At 36.3% G+C, this 25,167-nt stretch overlaps 3 protein-coding genes across 4 annotated transcripts in view; all 3 read left to right on the forward strand.

The window, feature by feature from the left end:
• Window positions 1-20,102, forward strand: part of LOC113334599 (calcium-dependent protein kinase 14-like) — a 53,818-nt gene extending 33,716 nt beyond the window's left edge. The window contains exon 3 of the mRNA XM_026580816.1: window positions 19,393-20,102. Within this exon, the coding sequence (XP_026436601.1) occupies window positions 19,393-20,102 (710 nt within the window). The remainder of the gene's footprint in view (window positions 1-19,392) is intronic.
• A 656-nt stretch (window positions 20,103-20,758) lies between these two features.
• Window positions 20,759-22,710, forward strand: LOC113334444 (ferredoxin C 2, chloroplastic-like). Its single transcript, XM_026580696.1, has 6 exons — window positions 20,759-21,148; window positions 21,248-21,311; window positions 21,438-21,526; window positions 21,775-21,843; window positions 22,022-22,066; window positions 22,298-22,710. Exons 1-6 carry the CDS (start codon window positions 20,852-20,854, stop codon window positions 22,340-22,342), a joined length of 609 nt encoding a protein of 202 aa, XP_026436481.1. The 5' UTR covers window positions 20,759-20,851; the 3' UTR covers window positions 22,343-22,710.
• Window positions 22,711-23,015: 305 nt separating this feature from the next.
• LOC113334878 (VAMP-like protein YKT61) lies at window positions 23,016-24,821 on the forward strand. Of its 2 annotated transcripts, none has more exons than XM_026581101.1 (6): window positions 23,016-23,377; window positions 23,468-23,565; window positions 23,707-23,811; window positions 23,977-24,042; window positions 24,139-24,225; window positions 24,356-24,821. In XM_026581101.1, exons 1-6 carry the CDS (start codon window positions 23,167-23,169, stop codon window positions 24,554-24,556), a joined length of 768 nt encoding a protein of 255 aa, XP_026436886.1. In that variant the 5' UTR covers window positions 23,016-23,166; the 3' UTR covers window positions 24,557-24,821. The 2 variants fall into 2 exon arrangements, with proteins under 2 accessions (XP_026436886.1, XP_026436887.1); XM_026581102.1 differs by having other exon boundaries at window positions 23,048-23,377; window positions 24,396-24,821.
• The last annotated feature ends 346 nt before the right edge of the window (window positions 24,822-25,167 follow it).

The following is a 25,167-nucleotide window of genomic DNA, read 5'->3' on the forward strand; positions in this document are numbered from 1 at the left end:
TTCAACTTTTTTTTTTCTTTCATGGTATCTCAATCACTCTAATTCACCCTAGTATTGGTAACAACTTGAATCGTGAGCCCCACCTAATCACTTAGAGTAACATAGTTTAAAAAATAAAATAAAAATAGAAGTGAAAAAGACTCAACGAGATATGGTGAAACTATCATGTTATTTCTAACACCTGAGCTCTGTGCTTTTATGAATAGACTCTTCTAGATGTTGCCATCTAATCAGATTGGTTCCTCAACTCCTACAACCAAAATGCTTCCATCCACTTAGATTGGTTAGTGCCATCCTAAATAGGCATAAATTTCTAAGCTCTGGAGTTTATTTATTCATACTGCAACTAAAAAGTTTCTCCCATACCCCCAAACTTAAATCTAACATTGTCCTCCATGTTCTAAAGATAAAATTAAAAGCATGAACAAGGAGAAACAGTTACCATTTGAAGCAAAAGAGATAAGGAAATATATTACCGTGTCGTATGAATATTGGGTTACCTCCCAAGAAGTGCTAAGTTTAAAGTCTTCAGCCAGACATCAAGTTTCATAAAATGGCTAGTTACCTTTCAAATCATATATCAGTAGTCGAAATAATTGTGGGTCATCAAAACCAAATAAAACTGCCACTAATATGAAACAACTGCACAGGATCAGAAAAAATAACATAAGGAGCACAACCTCATTGAAAGTTTCTTGCAAGACAACTGGATTGGGCTTCATATGAGTGTCTTGAAAAATAGAATCATCCGAAAAACGGGACTTTAATAGCTGGATTTCCTCCTGGATAGTATCAGGAGGATCAGGTTGAGGAGTCTGAATAGACTCAAGTGATACCTCATATGCAGTAGGCTCGAGTCCCAAGTTAGGGACTTCTATTTGACGATCACTACCCCCAAACTTCGAATTTTGGGTGTCTCTAAATAGACTAGTCACATTATTCCTAACTTCTAGACCATCAGGTTCCTGAAAAAGGTCAATTGCTTTCTCTGAATTATAATGGGGTGGTTCATCCTCTAAATTCTTTTGAAGTATACTAGTTGTAGGACTTATTTGTTTCATATCCTGTATGGTCAACCCTAGAGTTTCTTTATTGTCTTGAAGCACGATTTTTGTCCTGCTGTCCTGATCGGATGTTATAATCACAGGAAAAGTCTTAGATGGCCCTAAGAATGCAGATTTAGGGTCCAACTTAGGAGGCTCTTCTAAACAAGGGATTAAGGTAGACTCAAAAGCTTGTAATGGTTCGAACCTAGCTTTCCATTTATCAGTATCTAACATAGGAATAGAATGCAACATAGAATTCACTTGTTCAATGTTGCTATCTTCGTCGAAATCCATGTTAAAGTGGGCTAGACAACTCTCTAATGGATCTTATGATGCGATATTTGGTAATGACTCCTGAACTAAGGTTCCTATCATGTTCACCTCTTCAATGCACGTGTCATCTAGCTCAGAATGTAGCTTATTGACATTAAAAATATTTAACTCAATAGTCATATTACCAAAAGATAGATTCATAATACCATTTCGACAGTTTATGATCGCATTAGACGTAGCTAAAAATGGGCGACCTAAAATCACAGGTATCTGGTTCTCTGGGTCAGGGACAGGTTGGGTATCTAAGACCACAAAATCCACAGGATAAATAAACTTGTCGACCTCAATAAGAACATCCTCGATAACTCCTCGAGGAATTTTGACAGACCTATCAGCTAACTGCAGTGTTATCTGAGTAGGTTTCATTTCACCAAGACCTAGCTGTAAGTACACATGGTACGACAGTAAGTTCACACTGGCTCCTAAGTCAAGTAAAGCTCTTTCTACCCGGTGTTTACCTATTGTGCAAGCAATGGTTGGGGAACCTGGGTCTTTGTACTTTGGAGTGGTAGTGTTCTGAATGATTGAACTTACATGACTAGCTAAAAAGGCTTTCTTATGGACCCTAAGTTTTTCTCTTTCGCGTACACATATCCTTAAGGAACTTGGCATAAGCAGGAATTTGCCTAATTGCATATAATAAAGGAAGGTTTATGGTAACTTGCTTAAAAACCTCCAATATGTCATTAAAGTTCGATTCCTTCTTTGTTGATGCTAATAGCTGGGGAAATGGGGTTCTAGGAACAGGATCAGATCTCTCAGGAACCGAGTCAGCATCATTGGAAATTTTATCAGTCCCCTCAGTTAGCGGTCCTGAGGGATGAGATCCTGAGGGGTGAACTACAGTATGTTCACTATCGGGCATGTTTACCTGATTGTCTACTACTCTACCACTCCTGAGGGTTCTAATAGCATTCAACTGATTCGATGGTTGGGCACCTACTTATTTTATCAGTCCCCTCAGTTAGCGGTCTTGAGGGATGAGATCCTGAGGGGTGAACTACAGTATGTTCACTATCGGGCATGTTTACCTGATTGTCTACTACTCTACCACTCCTGAGGGTTCTAATAGCATTCAACTGATTCGATGGTTGGGCACCTACTTCATGAGATCCTCTAGGGTTGGGTTGAGTTTGACTAGGAAACTTACCTCTTTCTCTTAAAGACTGATTTATATGGCTAACCTGGGTTTTCAACTCGGAAATAGCCTGAGAGTTAGCCTGGCCTATTCTCTTATTTTCTTCTATACCTTGAGCAACAGATTGCTGAAACTGCATAGTGTTACGAGTTAACAAAGCAAGAGACTCTTCTAAACTCATAATCTTCTTATCCGGAGGGTTCTGAAACTGTGTCGGGGCTGAAGGATTCTTAGTATAGCCAAAACCTGGGGGAGCTTGAGAGTTACTACACTGACCTTGATTCTGGCCCTTAGACCAAGAAAGGTTGGGATGGTTTCTCCAGCCAGGATTATAGGTTTCTGAATATGGGTCAAACTTCTGACGGTTATCATACCTAGTGTTATTATAGAGAGCATTGGCTTGCTCTTCATTATTCTGGCCGTCCCAAAAAGGCTCCAATCTACCACTAGTGTGACCCACTTCTAAAGCTTCTAACCTTTTCGCTATAGCAGCAATTTTGGCATCTGATTCAAAGCTTCCTTCTACCCTATTAATGTTTCCTCTTCCTAGAAGAATTATTTTCTGGGGTACCCTATTGCTTTCCCATTGTTGGGTCTTTTCGGCGATTTCATGCAAATATGTCACCGCATCATCAACTGTTTGGTTTTCAAACCCACCTGTACACATGGACTCTACTGCAGTTGTGGTGGGATAATCTAAACCCTCATAAAGTATCTGAACTAACCTAACCTTTTCTAAACCATGATGAGGACATTGGGATAATAAATCATTGAACCTTTCCAAATACCTATACAAAGATTCTCCCTCCCGTTGTGTAAACGTGCAGATTTGCGTCCTAATAGACGAGGTTTTGTGCCTAGGGAAAAACTTGTTCAAAAAGGCGGATGTAAGTTGTTCATAGGTTTCAATTGATTAGGAACCCAAACTATACAGCCACGACTTGGCTTTATCTTTTAAGGAAAAGGGGAATAACCTGAGTTTTAAATCATCATCATCAAGGTTTCTAATTTTCAGGGTACTACAAATTTCCTCAAAGTCCCTAACATGGAAATAGGGGTTTTCATTTTCTTTTCCTAAAAAGATTGGGAGCAACTGTAAGGTTCCAGGCTTAAGTTCATAATTTGCTTCAGTTTCAGGTAACTTGATACACGAGGGACGAGTAGTCCTAGTAGGATTCAACAAGGATTTCAAAGTTGCCATTTCTGGCGCTATTGGACTATCATGGATTTTCTCTTCAAACGGACGTTCAAAAACGGAGTCTTCACGAATCGGACTCTCTAAATTGAGGTAATCAAGACGCTTAGAACTACTAGGTTTGTCTTTAACAAATCTACCTAGGGCGTCTCTTTTACGTTCAGGCATGCAACAAAATAAGGAAGGGAATTATATGCAAACACAAAACAAGGCTGACTCAACCAAATCAAACCTAAATTTCTAGAAAACAAAAAGCATGATGGCTCCACTTAGATTGTCACTAGACCAGCTTCTATTCTTTCGAAAAGGAACTCGTTACAATCTGAGCAAACCCCTCTGGAATCAATCCGAGTCAAAGTAAGTTGAATCAAGGCGAGGGAAGCTCAGTGGAGCTTTGATACCCAAGGCCTCACCGGTTACAAGGCGGCGCAGTCACGCATTCAACTCACAGAAACCGTCAAGAACTTCGAAGTATGCTCAAAAGAGTAACCAATATTCTTCGAACGATTTTACTATTAAGATCGTTACACTATAGGTCTCGTTCTAGTCAAAATTTTAGGCTTAGGTTCGCGTTTGGTTTCGTGTTCCTAAGGCGGGCAAGAAGAGAACGGTGATGAAATCCGAACCCTTATCTTGTATGGCCAGTCCTTGCCCTTTACTAGGAATTAAAAGCAACCGTATTCAAGTCCTCAGCATATATTCACCTTAAGGAATACAGTAAACCCGCTGACAGGGGATTCGCGGGTGTTTCGAAATACTTACCTCCCGTACCAGACGGGCGAAGAACCGCTGAAGTCGACTCGGGCCACAACTCCTATGTTATGTACGAACCCGAGGGGCCGAGATGATATCGTAATCACCGTCCTTCCCTGCACACAGTTTGTATTTAAACCAACCCTTCCTTAGGGTTTAAAAATAATAATGTCCAAAGTCCAATGTCCAAGTGTCCAAAAAGAAAAGAAAAAAATTACAAAAATAGCAAACCCTAATACAGTTCTCTCTCTCTTCTTTTTTTTTAATAAAGAAAAATAAACAAACCCTAAAAAAAAATATCTAAAAAGAAATTGTCTTCTTTTCCGTTCTTTTCGCTTTAATCTTTTGCTCCAGGTCTTTATGCTTTAAGTTCCAGTCTTTACGAAATCACCAAACTCCTTGGCTCAATACCTGTAGACAAAAGACAAATACCCAAAAACGTAAAAAAAAACAAAAAACCTAAAAAAAAACCTAAAAAAAAAATAAATAAATAAAAGAAAACTAAGTCTAAAAACCCTAAAAGCAAATCCGCGTCGGCGGCGCCAAAAATTTATGTGATTGTAGATTGTGGTAAATAGAGTATCGTTCAAACTCGAACTTGTGAAGGATTTTTTTTAGACTTAAGTTCAAAACTAAATAGAAAACTCAGAGATATATGATAACAATAATAAAAGAACACTGAGGCTTAAGATTCCACTATTTTTCCAAAGTCAAAGTGATTAAATTCAATACTTATATTATGCAATTTTTCCGTTTAATTCGATTCTAAACTATTGCAACAAGTAGATTTCCAAAATAACAACTGTAAATCCAGAGCATAAAGCATCAAAACCTAAGCTAAGCATGCTATATCAAAAGAAATCACAATCGCTTAACTAAAATCATTCAAACAATTATCATTCAAGGCAAAATAATCATATTAATATTTGCAATAAATAAGATAAATAGAAAATACCACTCTTTATTGGAAAAATAGCTTCCTCTATCGCCTCAGCAATGGGGTTTAGCTCCTCATATTAATAACTTGCTCAAGATACATGATTATAGCCAAAAAGTTGATTAAAAGATGAAGAAGTACTAAAACAGGAAGTTTAAGACTCACAGAAAGTGTCACAGATAAACGATACAAAGAAACTGCTTTTGTCTCCGTTTTCTAAGACCGTCCTTCCACTGTCGCTGATACTGTTGAGGAACGACTGCCTTTAGGTCTCTGTTCTTCGTGTTCTTCAAGCTTCTTCAATGGCGGCAGCAGCAGCAGAAGAGGTTTCTGGATGTTGATTGTTTACACTTTTCTGAGGCTCTCAACTTCTCCCTAGGGTTTTCTTTTTTTTTTTATGACTTGCGATAACCTCTTTTATACACAACAGGACCACCAAATCTTCACGAAATCTTTTGGTTTATCTTTTTTTTCTTTGGCAGCAGGTCACGATAATTTCTTCCCAAGTCTTCTTACGCGGCTTCTGTGAGTTCCCAAGTTATCCCAAACTCTTAATTAGATATAGTAGAATCTATATGAATGTATATCTGCACTCTAGTCACGCTGGGACTCCAAATTCGACTCAAACAGGACCCAATATCGGACTTCTTCCCTGTTTAGCTCTCTTCCCCTTTCACGGCTTATCCAGCCAATTATGGCCCTTCAAATCACCTCTACCAGCCCTGTTATGAAGTAACAAGTCCATCCCAACGAAAAACAGAGGTTGAATCTCCATAAAACTCGTCCAAAAATCGAGTTGAAAATCTGCCAGTGATAGCATGCATGAAACCAGTTTCCCGCCAAAATTCTGTGAAACTGACCTCCCCTTATCCAGTCTCGGTGTCCCTTTAGCACATGCCTAGAAATGGGTTTCCCCTTATCCAAAGCGAGAGTCCGAATAGCAAATGTCCTCCCAGGTGCCTTTAACAACTTTTCGAGCCAATTTCGCCGCAAAAGCTTATTTCTCCAAAAACACCTACAAAGAGATAAAATACCAAAAATAAGTACAATAATGGGTACTAACAATATGCACAATAGAGATGAAAATAGACACATAAATGCGTCTATCATCATTCCCGAAAGAACAACAAGAGCGACCTTACTTTAACAAGAAAAGAAGGATTTCTTTGGACATAAAAAATCATATACGAATATGAATTTGAATCCAAAATATTCAATTAAATTAACCACAGGAAAACTGATGATTAATTTAATTGGAAATGCTCAACATAAGAGAACTTATGGAGCCGCACAGTATATACATAGAAATGTGGATCAGGGAAGATCAATACTGCGGAATAGACAAGGATTCATTCTATTTTCCATCACTATTTGCACAATGATATACAATAGAAATAATCCTCGTAAACAAAAGTTCATCCTATTTTCCATCAATATTTGCATAATGACATATAATAGGCTTAATACTTTTGTAATGTCAAAAGTCCATTCATTCCTTCGTCAATACATGCATATCGACATATGAAAGACTTAACTTTTGACAAGGTATGGGACAGTCATAGTTCACGGACGCAAACACACATATCCCATAACAACTTGCAATATATAAAACCATAAATATTAATACTGCAAAAATCATCTTCCAAACAAATTTTTAGAATTTAAACCAATAAACCTAAAAACAATGAAGATGAAAACGTTGGACATAGCTATGTGTAATCACAATAATGGCTATTCCAAACTCCAGTTATTTTTATAAACAAAACAAGAAATAAACTTCTCATCAGAAGACTTACTAGACAACTAACACTTTAGGGAACATGATTTGAAAAAAAATTAAACGCGGTCAGCAACTAAAGATTGGACATGGACGATCTCATCAGTTGCTTTCTTCAATTTGTTTTTCAGAAAAGCAAGATTCCTTGTTGCAATTCCGAGTTGTTCACGAACGACCTCAAAATCTCGAAGAAGGTTTCCCACCAGTTGTGATGACATCTGAACTGGTAGTTTGTTTTCATGATCAACAGCATGATAGCATGTTACGAAAATAGGGTTCTCGTGAAACTCGGTAGGCTGGCCCTTCTCAACATTGTCTTCCTTGTTGCATCCATCCATTGTGTGCACAGAAATCAGATGAACCTTTTGACGTTACAGAACGTGTATGTACCAAAACTGAGCATGATACATGTATATATATATATATATATATATATATATATATATATATATATATATGAGTGTTTCTTAAGAAAACCCTAGGGATACTCATATACGTTCTGTGTGGGTCCGGTGAACGTGCACTTATCGTTACAACCTTGGTACGAGACCAAAAGAATAATGGAGCTAAATTTAGAAGGGATCTTGACAAACTCAAGAATCATTCTAAACAAGGGATGACCTTCTTAGTTCAAGAGATCATAAGAGAATCGTTGAAAATCAAGGCAATCAACAAGAAACTCTTCTCAAGAGTGAACGATCAAAAAAAACATTACATCATGTAAAGTGGTGGAGCAAGGCTCAACAGTTTAATGATCATCGTTTTGTAAAAGAAAAGAAATATAACAACAACTACTTTCTCAAGACATACAGGTTTCTTGAGAATTATAAGCATCCTTCCTTATTAGAAGAAGGATGTTATATTGAGTAGTCATGTTGTATTTTGATGAGTTTTTTGCTCATCAAGCATATTGACTTCTTCTCTCTTTCCTTCTTGAAGATTTTCATACAAATCACTAGGATTAGTAGAAGGAGATTTAACCAGAGGGGAACAAGAAATACCTGAACCTGCTGCTTTCCTTGCCTTTTTGATGCTCCGTTTGAGTATGTTTATGCTGATCTTGAGCTCGAAGACTCGATTATTGATACGAATGAAATTTGGAGTAGACACCTCGGGTTCACTGTCTTCTATAAAAGGAGATAATGAATTTGGATTTTCTTTCTACTATTCCTTTTGTTCTTCTCAGAGTAATTTAAAGAGTCATTTGTCCACCTGACATTCTTCCTTCTACAACTGTAGGCATTTTTTGTCTCAACATCATAATCTAGAAATGACTCATCACAGCATTTTTCTTGATTGCAGATACTGCCTTTTACTCCAACAATGTGAGAGAAAGGTTTAATTACTTCTTTAGACATCCATGCAAGAATGTTATGAAGATTCTCATTCCTCAGTCGAAAACGACATCTTCGTTCAAGATGCCCTTTATTTCCGCATAATATCAATTAAAGGATTTGTTCTTGACTGTTCTCATGCGAGTTAATTTTGAAGGACTATAATCCTTGTTCCTAAGACTGTCTGCTGCTTGAAAAGTTTTTTCACATGAAGAGTTTTCATTAGCATGAACAAAATTAATCTTACCAGTACTTGGAGCGTTTATTCCCTTATAGCCCAGACCACGTGTATCACGATGTTCTTTATATGCTCCAAGCATAGAAGATAATTGTAGAGCTAGAATAAAATCTTTTCAGATTTTCTTCCAGTGATTTTACCTTATTAAGAGCAGCAACGAGTTCAGTATCCAATGATTTTTCTCTGGCGAGGAGATTGAGTTCTCTGTCATTAAAATATTTTATCTGAGAGTCATATCTTTCTTCAGATTCCGCAAGTATTTCTTTCAACACAAAGATATTTTGAAGAAGTTTGTCACACTCAGACCTTTTTGAGCGTAAGTCTTCATCTCGATATTTAACGGTAGATTGTAACAGTTTATATCCACAATCATAACCTTTAAAGAGTTTTCTCATCTTTCTGTTTTCTTGACAGATGTGCCAAATATTTTCTCAAGCAAGTTGTTGACTTCTTTTCTTTCAAATCATGGTCGAACAGCCTGATATATTGAGAGACTTCCTCATCAATAGTTTGTCCTTCTTCAGAATCACTCTCATCTAAAAGATCATCCAACTTTTCATCAAGACACTTTTCCCAGTTGAAGTCAGATTCAGACATAGAGGCAGAAACAAGAGATTTCTTAGATGTCTCAGGATTTTGAAACATCTCAGAGGAACTCTGATCTGATGTTGCGTTATCAGAGAGATTACTTTCCATATGGTCAGATCACTATACACACAGACTTGTAAGGTCTTTAAACGTGTTTGCCTGCTCTGATACCAATTGAAAAAGTGGGGGTCTAACAACCACACCAATATTTCGCTTAGCAATCTGTATGGACTAACTCCAATATACTTTTAAGAGAATCAACTAGACAGTCAGACTCAATCTTAATAAAAGTATATTAAAGAGTTATATCTCACTTTCTCGATTCAATTCTTACTCAAGCAAATAGAAATTTGCGAGTCTATTGAATACAAGAGAAATCACTTGAACGGTACCAAAGACCAGTGTTCAAGGATCAATCAATTTCGATCAGCAACCAAATGTTGGATTTCCCAATTGATCGATTCAACGCACAACCTGTGATATTTCAATTATATAACAAAATATAATGCGGAAAAGAAATAACACAGACACCAGAAGTTTTGTTAACGAGAAAACCTCAAATGCAGAAAAACCCCGGGACCTAGTCCAGATTGAACACACACTGTATTAAGCCGCTACAGACACTAGCCTACTACAAACTAACTTCGGTATGGACTGTAGTTGAACCCCAATCAATCTCACACTGATCCAAGGTACAGTTGCGCTCCTTACATCTCTGATCCCAATAGGATACTGCGCACCTGATTCCCTTAGTGATCTCACCCACAACTAAGAGTTGCTACGACCCAAAGTCGAAGACTTTAATAAACAAATTTGTATCACACAGAAACGTCTACGATAATAGATAAATATATCTCCCACGGAAATACCTACGAGTTTTTGTTCCGTCTTTTGATAAATCAAGGTGAACATGAACCAATTGATAACTCAGACTTATATTCCCGAAGAACAACCTAGAATTATCAATCACCTCACAATAATCTTAATCGACTAATGAAATAAGATATTGCGGAATCACAAACGATGAGACGAAGATATTTGTGACTTCTTTGATATCTTGCCTATCGGAGAAATCAATCTCAAGCCAATCTTACGATTGTACTTAGTACGATAGAAACAACAAGATCAGATCACACAACTACAAGAAAAGTAGTATCGGTCTGGCTTCAAAATCCCAATGAAGTATTCAAGTCGTTAACCTACAGGATTTCAATAGAAACCTAAGGTTAGAGGAGAATAAACTCTATCTAATACAACTAGTATCACACAGGAGGTGTGGGGATTAGGTTTTCCAGTTTCTAAAGTTCCCCTTTATACAGTATTTCAAATCAGGGTTTGCTATCAATGTTATCTTAGTAACAAAGCATTCAATATTCACCTTTAGATGAAAACCTGGTTAGATTCAAGCTAATATCTTTCAACTGTTAGATCGAAACTTGGCTTGTTATACACAAATGAAATGCATGTTTATTTAGGTTTGTGTAACCGTACCCAAACATGTACATTTAGTTGGTTCAGCAGTAGTTAACCAAATGGTTAGCCATATGATCACTTTCATATCAACCATATTCTTCTTTACCTCAACTAGTTCAAATGACTCAAATGAACTAGTTAGAGAGTTGTTCAATTGCTTAGATATTATAGAAGTATACAATACACAATCGAAGCAAAATCAATTTGATTCACTCGAATCGATTCATGAACCTTATAGCCACGGTTTGCAAATATGCATTCCTTAGTTTATATAAGTTTAAGATCACGAATAATCTTTTTTAGAAAATAACCAACTTAAGTATGCATACTGGTACGCGGACTCAAGTACCCGGAATAAGTTTGTTTTAAGTTCACAAACTCCAACAGAAATTCACGAGATTTGAACTTCCGACAGTACAAGTACTGGTACACGGACTTTAGTTCCGGTTTTCCTGAGCAGCAAAGTACGCATACTTTGGTTCAAGGAATAAGGACTTACACACATATGAGTTACCACACAATGTTTATATCCAACCATGGTTATATATTCTAAACTCTCATCTCAATCATTGAAACATTCTGAGGACGTTATATAGTTGTTGTTCACAAACCATTTTTCGTCAAAGCAATTTTCAAGTAATTGAAACTTAATATGACTTTCGTCACTAGTAAAGATGAACTTGGATAAATCGAAAGATTACCAACACATATTTCGAGAAATAGATAAGCGAGATAAACTCGGCTCGAAATAGCAAATGTGTATAATCAAAGTCTATATAGCAATACGAGTTTTTTCTCAAGATAGGAGATAGAGTAGATAGACTTTTGAATGATAGATAAGTTCAAGTCTCCACATACATTTTAGTCGATGAAGGTCCACCAGTTCCTTTAGTAGTTCTTCGTATTTGTATGATGATCTCCATGGAGTCTAAAGCTCAACTACACTTTATATCCTACTCCAAGACTTAGCTATGAGTAGACTAGAAATCAAGACATATAGTTTTGGCAACTAAACTTGACAACAAGATTGAGATAGCAACGCTTGCGAGTTCTACCGAGCAGTTCTCTAACAATATTGATATGTGTAATCGTTCAAGTACTCTCACGGTATAATCAGGTTCATGGACTTGTTTCCGTTTACGTATTGATTGTGAGAGAAAGAGATATAAACTCTTAATACAATTTTTGATTGAGATCCATTAAATTTTAACTCTCAGAATTGTATTTGAGTTTAGTCCATACAGGTTGCCTAAGAAAAAGTTGGTGGTATATTTTGGTACCCCCAGTATTTTCAATTGATATCAGAACAGGCAAACACGCTAAGACCTTATAAGTCTGTGTTTGAAGAAATCTGACTATGAGGACAGAAGTGCAATCTCGATAAACGTACCACCAGCCTATGATGGCACAAATCACTTATGGTGGAAAATTGCTATGCGTTCCTTTTTATATGCCCGTGACTTTCATACATGGAAACTTGTAATTAAAGGATACAATCTTCCGACAGTTGTTAGAGACGGAAACACTGTTGAGAAAGATTTAGCAGAATTTAGTGAAACCGAGATAAGTGGTGCAAAGCATTATTCTAACGGGTTAAATGATATTATTCACGCCATAAGCCAACATCTTCAGTACCACGTGACTTTGTGCACTAAGTCTAAAGACGCTTGGGATATCTTAGAAACCGTATTTGAATGAGATACCTCAGAAAAATAAGCTAGGATTCAAAACCTAAATTCTGACTGGGAAAATCTTCATATGTCTGATGAAGAATATGAAAACATTGGGGGTACCAAAATACACCACCAACTTTTTCTTAGGCAACCAGAATGGACAAAGCCTAAATACAATTCTGAGAGTTCAACTTAATGAATCTCAATCATGGAATAATATTCAGATTTATATCTCTTTCTCCCATAATCAAAAAGTTTACAAAAACTATTATGTGAACCTGATTTATGTGTAAGAGTACTTGGGTGATTCCAAAGATCGATTTCCCAAGTAATCAATCAAGTCGTATCCAATAAATTGGGATGGATGTATCTAATTTGATTGATTTACGTACAAGCTGAGATATTTCAATTATAAAGATAAATAATATAATGCGGAAAATAAATAACACAGACACCAGAAGTTTTGTTATGCAGGAAAACCCTGGGACCTAGTACAGATTGAACACCAAACTGTATTAAGCCGCTACAGACACTAGCCTACTACCAATTAACTTCAGACTGGAATGTAATTGAGACCAAATTAAAACCCTCGTAGCAATTCAGTTACAGTCACGCTCCTTACGCCTCTTGAATCCCAGCAGGACTCTGAGCGAATGATTCTCTTAAATGACGTCACACCAACTAAGAGTTGATTCAACTCAATTAAGACTTTAAACCAATCTGCCTCCCATAGATAAGCATATATGTGTGATTTTATTTTTGATCGTAGATCAAGGTGAGATTGGAAATCGATAGCAATATACAAAGTCTACCCAACCTCAAAATCCGGACTTATGCTTCCCGAAGAGCGTCCTAGATTATTATTCACCTCACAAATATTAAATTTGTGGAATCAACAAAGTCTGAAAAGAAAAGAACTTTGATGATTTCTATCTATCTTATTCAAGTGAGTAACTCCACAATCGAACAAGATCAAGATACACAAGTTATCAAAGATAACTGGACCTGGATTCATGAATCCCCATGAAGTCTTTGTAGTTGCTAAACCCTAGAAGGGTTTTTAAGGAAGACTGGAAGAGCACGACTCTAGTTTTACAACTAGACACACAAAAAAGTGTGTCGGGATTCAAAGATCCCATTTTTTTGAGGTTCCCCTTTTACAAAATTTCAAAGCATAGGTTACTTTAGGGTTAAGCTAAGATAGCTTTCGAACCAAGCAAAAAATATCCACCGTTAAATGAATCTCTGAATCTGATTAACATAACAAGATATACACTCTGGTTAGGAAGAACCGTAGGCGAACCGTGTACAAAGAAAACGTTCATGAATGGTTAGCCGAAACTAGCCAACTGAACTATAAGCTTGAGCATTTTCATAAACACTTAAGACTTTTAATTGAGTCACTGTTAAGTGATCAAATATGTCTATAGTTCTTTTAGAGATTATTCAAATGCTAATTATCTCGGGGAAATAATCTTATGTGCATATGAATTTAATCGACATGGTAAGTAGATGTACAAGGTATAAATACTTAACTTGTTTGTGAACAGTTAAGTCAAAGTATGTGTATCGGTATGTATACCTTATGGCATGACCGAGTTATGGATTTCACCGAACTTTTCCAGTTTGTGTACTGGTATGGATACCTTAAGACAATAACCATTTTCGGAGTTCACGAACTTTTCTGGTACGTGTGTACCGGTATGGAGACGAAACCGGTTCAAGGACCAACAGTTCTTTTCTAGTACGCGTACTGGTTTGCGTACCTATCGGGGTTCACGAGTTTACAGACTTTTTAAGGTGTGTGCACAAATATGCGTACCAAAAAATCTGTTTATCGACATATAGCTACTTTGTTACGTGTACTGAGTATATATACGGCTTCAGACTTGTAACAATTTTCCCAGTTTATAAAACTGGTATGTATACTGTCTTATATCTGAATTTACAGTAGTTCTATATTTCTCTGTAAATCGATTCAAAACATTCCCAAATAACATCAATGGTACATATCACTGTTCTAGGCTATTTTTGAATGATAATTCTTGAATCACGATTTTGATTAAGAACAATAAATTATTCTTAACCGAAATTCATCAAGTATGAACAAATGTTCATTAAGCTTAGTCATATATTTCGAGAATTTATTATCAAGATAAACTTGATTCGCAATTCTTGATATGCTTATGATAGTCTAATTAGTTATGCGACATCGTCTCATAGATAGAAAGATGAACATAACTTGAGATATAGGTGGTTTAGTCTTCACTTACCTTTTATTGAAGAAGTTCTCCAAAATATTTGGTTGATCTTCGCCTTCAAACGGTAGAACGCAATGATGACTGCCGTGATATCCGTTTCTCAACTACATCTTCTATTCTAATCCCAGACTCAATTAATTGTAGACTATAAATCAAGATATAGTTTTGACAACTACATATTGTGAGTTCGACCGAGCAATGCTCTAACAGATTCGTTTGATGATTTTAATCGCAAAGTGTCTGAAATTTTTAATGTATGTTATGCGTTAGGTAAGACTATTCCTGAAAAGGATACTGTGATGAAAATTCTCCTATCTTTACCGGAAAGATATGAGTCTAAGAAACATGCCATCATGGAAGTAAATAACCTTTTAACACTTTCCATAAATACCTTGGTTGGAAAGTTGAAGATCTTTGATCTAGAACTTAGTAAAAAAGACAGTCGTTACATCTCAAACGTGGGTAGAATTGTTAACGATAAATCTCTAAGTCCTCAATTAATTGACGAAAACGATGAGAATATCATTAATCGTACTCTGTCACTGTTTATCCACCAATTGAATAAAACTCTTAGACAAAGAAAAGGGAAAACTCATAAAGGTCGATCAATTAAGAATATGGAGAAAAAGGTTCAAATAGAAAAAAGATTCACTGGTATGTTACAAATGTCTTGGGCATGGTCATCGTACGTCCATGTGACCCAACAAGTATTATTGTGAGAAAACCAAAGCTTGGATGGAAACCTTAGACTATTGTCCCGAGGATGAAACAACATCATTCCTCTAGTGAGTGTGCAACTCACATGTGGGCAACTTAGTCACAAGTCTTGGAACCTTATCCATAAAAATCCTCCTGGATAAGGAATTTTTGTGAAATAGGTGTACTATTTGTCTCAAATAGTGCTTTGAGTGATGAGCTATAATCTTTTTCATATTGCAACCTTTACGTATTTCTATATCAATTCGAATCTGATAAGAGTGCTATAATTTCATGTTGAGCTAGGCTCCAGAAAAGACAAGCATTTAAATGATAATTTCCTTTCATGAAAATTTATGTTCTTGTGCTATAAACATACTTTTTATTGAGCTAAGAATATGTTTATGTTCAAGAAGGAACTTATATATCATAGAGAAAGGTAGAAAATTGCAGTATTGAAAATTATTTTGTGCTCTCTAAAAAAAAATGTGTTCGCATACCTTAAGAAATTACCCATCTTTTCGAGGTTCCAAAAAACCATATTTTCTAGGAAAGGTCATGAACCGACTCTCTACCCAGTGAATACCTTTTTAAAAACTTGTTTATATAACCTAACTCGTGTTGAGAAATTCTCATCCAATGGAAGAAGCTATTAACTTTTGCGGTGGTATTGAAACAAGAGGAAAGAAGAGAACTCTGGCAGATGAAAAAGTTGTTGAACCATCTGAAGATCCTCCTGGTGTGAATTGCTATTTCGCCTATGATCATGAAGTTGTTGATTGGAGATGATCTCTGCTAATGTTGTTTATGATTTTTTTAAACAATTTGAGGAAGCAAAGCTGGAACTGGTTGATACCCTAAAAGGTCTAGACATGTTACTAACTGAGTTGAAAAAGGTTTCTGATGAATTTGTTCTCATAAAATCTTTCGTACGTGATCTTCTCAACGAGGATATTTTCTATGAAGAGATCGTGAATACAGTTGATGACAAATTCAAGGGTCTCAATACCAATGAAAAGTATGGAAAATCTAACTTATTTTGTTTTCTTCTATTTACTAGGAAACTTCTTATGAGAATTTATTCTTGTATTCAAAAAGGATAACTAAAGTTTGGTATAGCAAATATTGTGAGTACACAAGCTATTTCCAACTATTTTCATCTTGCATGTTTTTAGATTTATTTATTTAAACTCTAAAGTTTTTGGAAGATGAACTTGCAGTATTTAATCTCTATTGGTTATATGTATTGCAAATTCTTATAAGATATATGTGTCATTTACTTTTTAAGAATTGAACTGATATCTCATATATGCACAAAAGTTAAACCTATTAAGTTTCATGAACTAAAAATAGAATAAGCTTTGTGAGTTTTCGCAGTATTGATCTACTCGTGGTCACACTCCTGTATAATTACTGCATTATCCACTCCGTAAGATTTCCTTATGTTGAGTCATATCGATTAAATTGTCTCCTTGTTCGTAGCTGGCATTGAGATTAATTTATGTCGATCTTTAGGATACAAATCCATGTGATTTTTTAATGTCCGACAAAATCCTTATTTTATTAAAGTAAGGTCACTCATGTTGTTCTCCTGGGAATGACATCAAATGGGGGAGAGTTCTTTTTGAACTTGTGCTTAATTGCTATATCTTTGTGAGAAGAGTAGATGTGGAATATGTAGGGGATGCTTGTATCTTAAATCTCCTAGATGAGACACTAAGTATTTCATACTCTGTGATATCATCTAAATTAAAGTTGATATGTAATTTTTTGGTCTTGAAGTATCTTTTGTTAGAATTCATTACGATCCCATTATTTTCGTACCTTTGCCAATTTTTATTGACAAAAAGGAGGAGAATTAATTATTAGTTTCGCACTACATACATAAAGTTTACAGATCATTATGTAAGGGGAGTGAATCAACATTTATAGGTTTCACTTATTATGCAAAAAATGTAAGTATTGACTAAGGAGGAGAAACATATCACTGTAGTATTACTTCGAAGTTGTGATACAATTGAACTTTGGAGAAGATAAAAATATTATGTTTCTGTATAACGACGATTGAGAAAATTTGTTTTCAAAGTAGTTATCGCTGTAGATCTTCAACAACAACGATGCTGAGTTGAACACGCTCAAAATCATTGACAACTTGAAATAACGAAGAATTCAAGGAGTTGGAGAACCAGGGAAATCAAATAAGCGAGGGTTTTCATAACCGTTTAATGTGAGGGATTATTTTGTCAAGGCATTTAACTAGGAAGTTTCCTCATTTATTGATTTAACAAGGACTTCACTATCTGACTCAAAAATATCTTTCTCAAAATTCTTCGAGATTTCCCACTCTACACCTTCATGCAAAGCAAGACATCCCAATTGCTCAATCTCTTGATCTTGATTCATTCCTTCATTGAAATACCTTCATTTGAATCCATAGCATTGGCCTGCAAGATCTTTAGTTATTAGTCCCATACCTTTATTAAATTTGCTTTAAAAAAAGATGCATCCATGTTAATTTTGATACGGTCTATGTCTGGGGGTTCCCAGGTTTGATGTTGCACATATAGACCGACAAGATTATTAGAATCATTATTAACATTCTGTTTATGGTAGTGACATTAGTGCACCTATCCTTCCATATGGCTCATATAGTAATCACCAGCAATAATAATATATACTCTCTGTCATCAGAATAAACATTAACATATGCCGATCGATTTGACGGTTGTTCATTATTTTATTTTTTTAACACATGCCTAGATTTGTGCCCGGAGCGATTCATTTTTAATTTAGTGCGCGTGGAGCTTCGCCCCGTCCCGTGACGATGCCTTTTTACAGCGACGCGAATGCATTAAATAGGTGGGAGAAAAAAATTTATTTATTTATTCCTTTTATTTTCGCAAAAAATATGAGTGAAATATGTGGGTTCTTTTCCCTTTATGTATTAATTTGGAAAAATAAGAGTACTAATATATTATGTACTTGACTTCCAAATAGAGTTTAGATTTCCATGAAATTCTAAACACGGCAAGTTAAGTTTTCCTTTTCCATCAAATTGAGTTAGGATTTGTATGTGAAAAAAAATTTGTATTGGAATTTGTTTCTGTGGTTTGACGGAAGTATTGTCCATCTTAGACGGTGTTACTAACGTACAGTTAAGTATTTGGTGTAAACACGGTGTAAGGAAATTAATTAAATTAAAACTCTCATATAAGTGTTTTCCACCTTCTTTTTTATTGACGGTGTTACTGACGGACGGTTAAATACTTGATGTAAACAAAGTGTAACCCGATTTTTAATATCCCAACCAATAAAGTTGTGCCAAATGTCCTCAACATAGCTTATACATTGGAAAAGGCCAATTTTGATCAATAAAAAATGAGGATTTCATTACCGTTTAACGTGAAAGCTTAGTTTGTCAAGGCCTTTAAGGGGAAGATTTCATGTTAGAATGGATCCCGGTTCCAAATTTGGAATCCGTCATTAATAGATTGGATATGGCCTATGGGTGAGGCCAAATCCAGTGGCCATCGTATAGATAACTGGGCTTATTAGTGGACCCTCTACGGGCCCTGTTGAAAACTCTAGTAACTTTACATGGGAAGTCCTAAATTTGTGTTCTGGTTGACTTCCTGTTTATTGGTAATCGATTTCCTATTCGGATGTAGCAGTAGTCCTATAAATAGAGGACGAGGGAGGTCATAAAGTGTTTCGATTAGAATGCAGTAAAGTAGAGAGATATAGAGATCAGTGAGGGGTACAAAAAAAGAGAAGACAAGCGAAGAGAGGTCGTCTGCTTGGGTTCTTAACAATGGGTGCTGCTGCTTCTGTTGGTTATTCTGCTGCTTCTGTTATAAGAAAAGAATATAAAGTCGTCAAATAAATAGGTGATTGTAGTTCAGGATGTGCTGTTTATCTGTGTAAGGATAGAACTACCCGTGAATATGTAGCGTGCAAGTGCATTGATAAAACAAGTTCTGAATATGTGGCTGATTCCGTCAAGCTTGAGATTGAGACCATGAATTCGTTAAAAACGTTTCCGAAAGTTGTGGGTTTAAAAAAAGTTTATGAAGATGAAAAGCATGTTTGTATAGTAATGGAGTATTGTCGTGGTGGTGATCTTCATACACGAGTAAACAAGCAGAGGTTCACAGAGAGCAACACTAAGATTCTTTTCAAGAAACTAATGAAAGTTATCATGCTTTGTCACGATTCAGGAATTGTACATAGAGATATTAAACCAGAAAATATTTTCTTGACCACAAAAGATGAATGTCCAGATATTAAATTGGAGGATTTCGGATTTGCGACATATATTCGACCGGGAGAAGAGCTTCACGATACGTCTGGGACCAGATATTACATGGCTCCTGAGATAATAGTCAAAAGGAAACCCTCCTACAACCAGGCAGTGGATGTGTGGAGTGCGGGTGTTGTTCTCTATGTACTTCTTAGCGGGACTCTACCATTTGTGGGTGAGAACAATATGGCGACCCTAAAGTTGGTCAGGGATAGTGAATTACAGTTCAATCCTCCTCATCTCTGGGACAATATATCTCCGTCAGCTAAAGATCTGGTCACTCGAATTCTCTGCAAAGATCCTGCAAAGCGGCTAACTGCAGCTCAGGTATTGAATCATTCTTGGATGAAGACAAAGTAGTACTCAACGCAGAAGGCTGTTGGTATTTGCAAAAAACACACGAAGCTGCAATGACAATGTAATCTTATTAAGACGGGTCTAACAGTAACGATTGTGCATATAAGCAAAGAAGTCATGTAGCACTGGCTTATATTTTTATCAATTTATTTAAATGGAAATATGGGTTTCTTTATTATGGTATTGGAATTCTATGTTCTGTAACAGAATAATATTAATACAATTGTAATTTGTTGAGTTTGATGTTTCTTCGAAGTGATCTCTATTAGGGGTTAAAACTTGAAAGAGATTTGCAGCTCTGGGAACGCTCTAAAATCTGACATGATACCCCCAAATACTTGTCTCCTTATTTGCATTGTTCATGGCACCAAATAGCAGGCCTAGGTTCATCCTTGTTGCTACACCGAGCTTGTCTGTTCTTTTTGTAACATGCTAGCATGTGAGTTACATTTTTGCTGTTGCAAAATACTCTCTCCGTTTCTGGAAAAGTGAAAGATACGGAGATAGTATGTGGTACACATTATTGTTGGACACAGGAAAAAAAAAAAAAGAATGTGATGCTTTGGTTCCTACTTGATGGTTCGGGTCAGAACTATAACAAGTGGTTCTACTCACTCCTGTCCGCAGTGGTGTTGTTGTGGATAGCTTTACTAATCTGGATTCTGGACACACATAAAATCCTTTCTTCCTTCTTCTTCTTCTTCTTCTTCTTCTTCTTCTTCTTCATTTTAGTGAGAAACGAGAAAGATAAAATGGCGATGGATCTTCGAATCCCTTGTAGTAATTTCAACTATTATCACAAGTGGTCATCAGCATCATCATCAAGCAATGATTTCATTCGAAACAGTAGTCATTTAGCAATTCCATCAAACATGCACAAGACTAAAAAGAACAGTACCACCAGAATCAGAGCAGTGGCAACAGCAAGAGAAGATCTCGACGAATTTGACCTAGGTCGTAGTAGTAGTGGAACTAATACTTCTCAGCTTCACAAAGTCACAGTTCATGATAGGGAGCGAGGTGTTGTTCACGAGTTCTTCGTTCCCGAGGTACTAACTGAACTAATAGTTCCACATTGTTTGGGCAATTCGCGATTTTGCTGTTAATAAACCACGGAAAATCCTAATATTAAATTTTGTGGCTTGCAGGATCAATATATATTGCATACTGCTGAGGCTCAGAATATTTCTTTGCCATTTGCTTGTAGACATGGTAATTCTGGCCTACTAGTTCAATTCAATAATCATTATCAGTTCATGTAACATTTAGTAATCTGAGTAATAATTGGAATCAATAAGTAATGACTAGAATTTTGTGTGTGGCTTTTATGAATTGTAGGTTGCTGCACGAGTTGTGCAGTTCGGATTAAATCGGGAGAATTAAGACAGCCTGAGGCCCTTGGCATTTCAGCTGAACTCAAAGATCAGGTTATAACTAGTTATGTTTCTGTATTTTGTAGCTAGTTACAAGTAGTATCCATGTTGATGTAGACACGTAACGACTTTGTTAACACAATTAAAATTTGTATGTCTCTCTATCTTAGTAACAATATTAAGATCACTGATTTCCTATGCTTTCCCGTACTTCAATTGATGAATGCTGAAAGTTGAGTGTTGAAATGTGATTGTATAGCATATCAATTTCATCTATGTGTTGCGTGTTCCACCCAATGCAGGGTTATGCTTTGCTCTGCGTGGGATTTCCGTCCTCTGACATAGAAGTTGAAACCCAGGACGAAGACGAGGTAATGTTATCTGGAATAATCAATTTTATTCATGTCTACTGTGTCAGAATAAGAGTACATAAAATGTACTGTTTCTCTTTTTTCTGAATTTCGTTTGGAATGTTTTGAATGTGTCCAAGTCTTTTGAATGCTATGAATTTAGTTTAATGTAAACATGGGGATCTTCTGTATGGTGCAGGTGTATTGGCTCCAATTTGGAAGATATTTCGCCAGAGGACCAGTTGTAAGTAAATCCTAAGCACATCAATGTATTCATATGTAGTGCATGCATACTAGATTGAATTTCCACGTCCCTATTGTTAATTTCCGTCAAGCACATATACTTTCAAACGGGATACTTGTTTTTTGTATTTCAAAATTGTATTGGAGTTTATCAGGTGAATGCCAACTTAAAAACTCAGTAATAGTCTCGAAATTTTTTATTGATGGCTTTAAGTTCGTCTTTACTATTCAGGAAAGAGATGACTACGCGTTGGAGCTGGCTTTAGGGGATGAATGAGATAAATACTAACCAAATACGGAACTGCAGCATCTGAGTTTACTTTATATGTTTGGAAGGAGGCTAAGAGTAGAGCACTAAGTTAAGGCAAGAAACGTTTTTGTATTATTATCCTTCTATTTGTCTAGCGTCATCTCTTGAAGGGTCGTGCAGTATGCAAACAACAACCGTAGAGATTTCCCCATCCCAAAAACCTGCAGAAATGGAAGTTCTTTTCTTCGTTTGAATAGAAAAATTCCAACCACAATGTATTCCCTCTCCTTTTTGTGTATGTGTGTTATTAGTTTACGTCCTGCTGCCTCATGATTGTACATTAATGCTTATTGTTGTCACACTGATGCTTATTGTTATTACATTGCGTTTTCTAATCTTTATGTTCTTTACATAATTGGCCTTCGGCAGTAAGCCAGTAACTATTGGCCTGTCACTACTAGCCTGGAATGGACCCCTAAACATAACCCAAGTGATGGTAATCTTGTTGTTATGTGTACATTTACTCATGAAGGGGAGTATCGAATTAACGTGAGGCATTATACAGAAGATTTTTTGTCCCATCATTACATTTTTTGGCCCATCATCACATTAAAAATGTTAGCTTTTCTTTTCTGGTGTTCTGAAAAGGTAGAAATTTGAGAAAAGATGGGGTAGTTGCCACTTTCCCTGGTGGAGTGGGAATCATATTCTGCAGAAGAATTACTTTGGAATTGGGCATCCTCCCACTCACATTCCTTGGTTTTAGAAGAAGGAAAAAAAGATAGAAATCTCTTTCTCTAAAATCACTAAGTTGACCAATACTCTTAAACCAAATAGTAGAAAGAAGTAAAATGAAGATCACAGCTCTTCTGGTTTTCAAGTGTAATAATAGTAATACAGAGTCATCAACAGAGACGGATCCGATAATACTAGCTAATGCATCAGATGTAAGCCAGTTTGGTTATTTCCAGAGGAACGGTGTTAAAGAATTCATCGTCTTCTTTGGACGCACTGTTGCGAAACGTACTTCCCCTGCTCAACGCCAATCCATCCAGCACGAAGGTAAATGAAAACTTGTCATTGTTCATCAATTATTCGTATTCTTTGTTTTGGTTTTTGAGCAAGTATATTGACCATGTGATTTATGGGCAGAATACAAGGTGCACTCTTACAATCAAAATGGTTTGTGTGCTGTTGGTTTCATGGACGATCACTACCCTGTCCGCAGCGCTTTCTCTCTTCTCAACAAGGTACCTTACCGGCCTACCTATACTCCATCTTGTTGCTTTTCCATTCTTGTTTTAAATGTAGGTTGGGTTATGTTTTTAGCGCAGTCTTGTGAGTCCGTTCTTGGGTCCTGTATGTGTGCTAAAACAAAAAATGTTGGGCAGGTACTAGATGAATATCACAAAATATTTGGGGATACTTGGAAGAATGCACAGGCAGATGCAACTGTACCGTGGCAGTTTTTAAATGATTCATTAACCAAATTTCAGGTATATTTTTGCTCTAATTCACTTCTCCAGTGAATGAGCTCTACTGCCGAACCAATTGCAGCTAAAAAAGGTTTACGTAGTATCATGCGAGACACTTTGTTTTGGGAGTTCTAGTTTCATTGTTAGAGGAAGTAACCAGTAAGGTTTACTTACATGTCCCTTCAGGATCCTGCTGAGGCTGATAAGTTGCTGAAAATTCAGAGGGAATTAGACGAAACAAAAATCATCCTTGTAAGTATCTTGCTATATATGGGCTCCAAGTACATTCCTATCTTTCATGAGGTATAAATTCCCATTTCATGTGTTAACTGTGCGTCTTAAAAACAGCATAAGACCATTGACAGCGTGCTTGAAAGGGGAGAGAAGCTGGACAGCTTAGTTGAGAAGAGTTCAGATCTTAGTGCAGCATCTCAGGTGGGTTTATAGACTATGCTACAACCATAATTTACACATCGGCATCATTTTGCAGCTAATAAGCTTGGCATGCATAGTATAGGGTTTGGACTCTCTATGCTCTGACTTTGGTTTATTTGTTGTTGATGAGGCTCTACTCTTGTTTACATGGCCATGGATTTCGGATACAGCTATTCTACAAGCAGGCAAAGAAAACCAACCAATGTTGTACGATATTATAGACAAGCGTCTGAAAACAAGGGCAAAAGATGTCTACACCCTGGACCAGGAGCTGGCTAGTCAATTTAATGCGTTACTGCGTACTAGTGTGGTAAAGATTTACTATGTTTAAGGTATGGGGGTGCTTTTGCACTGAAGACTTATATGTTGGAAATATCATATTGTTTTAGTTGGTCGTCATGCGTCACATAGTAACATGTGATTCAAAACGTACATTATGATCTAAACCCTGTCATTTTGACCGAGCATTTGTTGCATCATCTAAAATCAGTATTCAGTACCCAAATCTCTCCTTAGAGTGTGTATGGTCCATTCTTATCAATATTATGAGGGAAACCTCTTTTTCAATTAAAGAAAAAGAATTATGTGAACCGAAATGGGCTTCTTGTGTGTACCTTATGGTTCAAATTTCAGTTTTTTGAAATCTGTATCATGATCTACTACATAACTTCAAATGACATTGTCTTGTGATTCAAAATGACATTGTGACCAAGATCTACTACATAACTTCAAATTTAAGCAATGACCCAACAATTGCTTAATAATCCAAAATGGTTACGAGGTTTATAATTTATCTCGTGGCCTTAAATTTGTTTGTCACCTAGATTTTAATTGTAATCCACCCAAAATCTATACAAAATATGCCTCCATGATTTGGGCAAAAATAATAATGATAAAAAAAGAATTTTATCTTAAGATTTGTAGTGTGGCCTAAAACTAGAC

Source organism: Papaver somniferum, unplaced genomic scaffold, assembly GCF_003573695.1.
Source record: "Papaver somniferum cultivar HN1 unplaced genomic scaffold, ASM357369v1 unplaced-scaffold_137, whole genome shotgun sequence".
Lineage (NCBI taxonomy): Eukaryota > Viridiplantae > Streptophyta > Magnoliopsida > Ranunculales > Papaveraceae > Papaver > Papaver somniferum.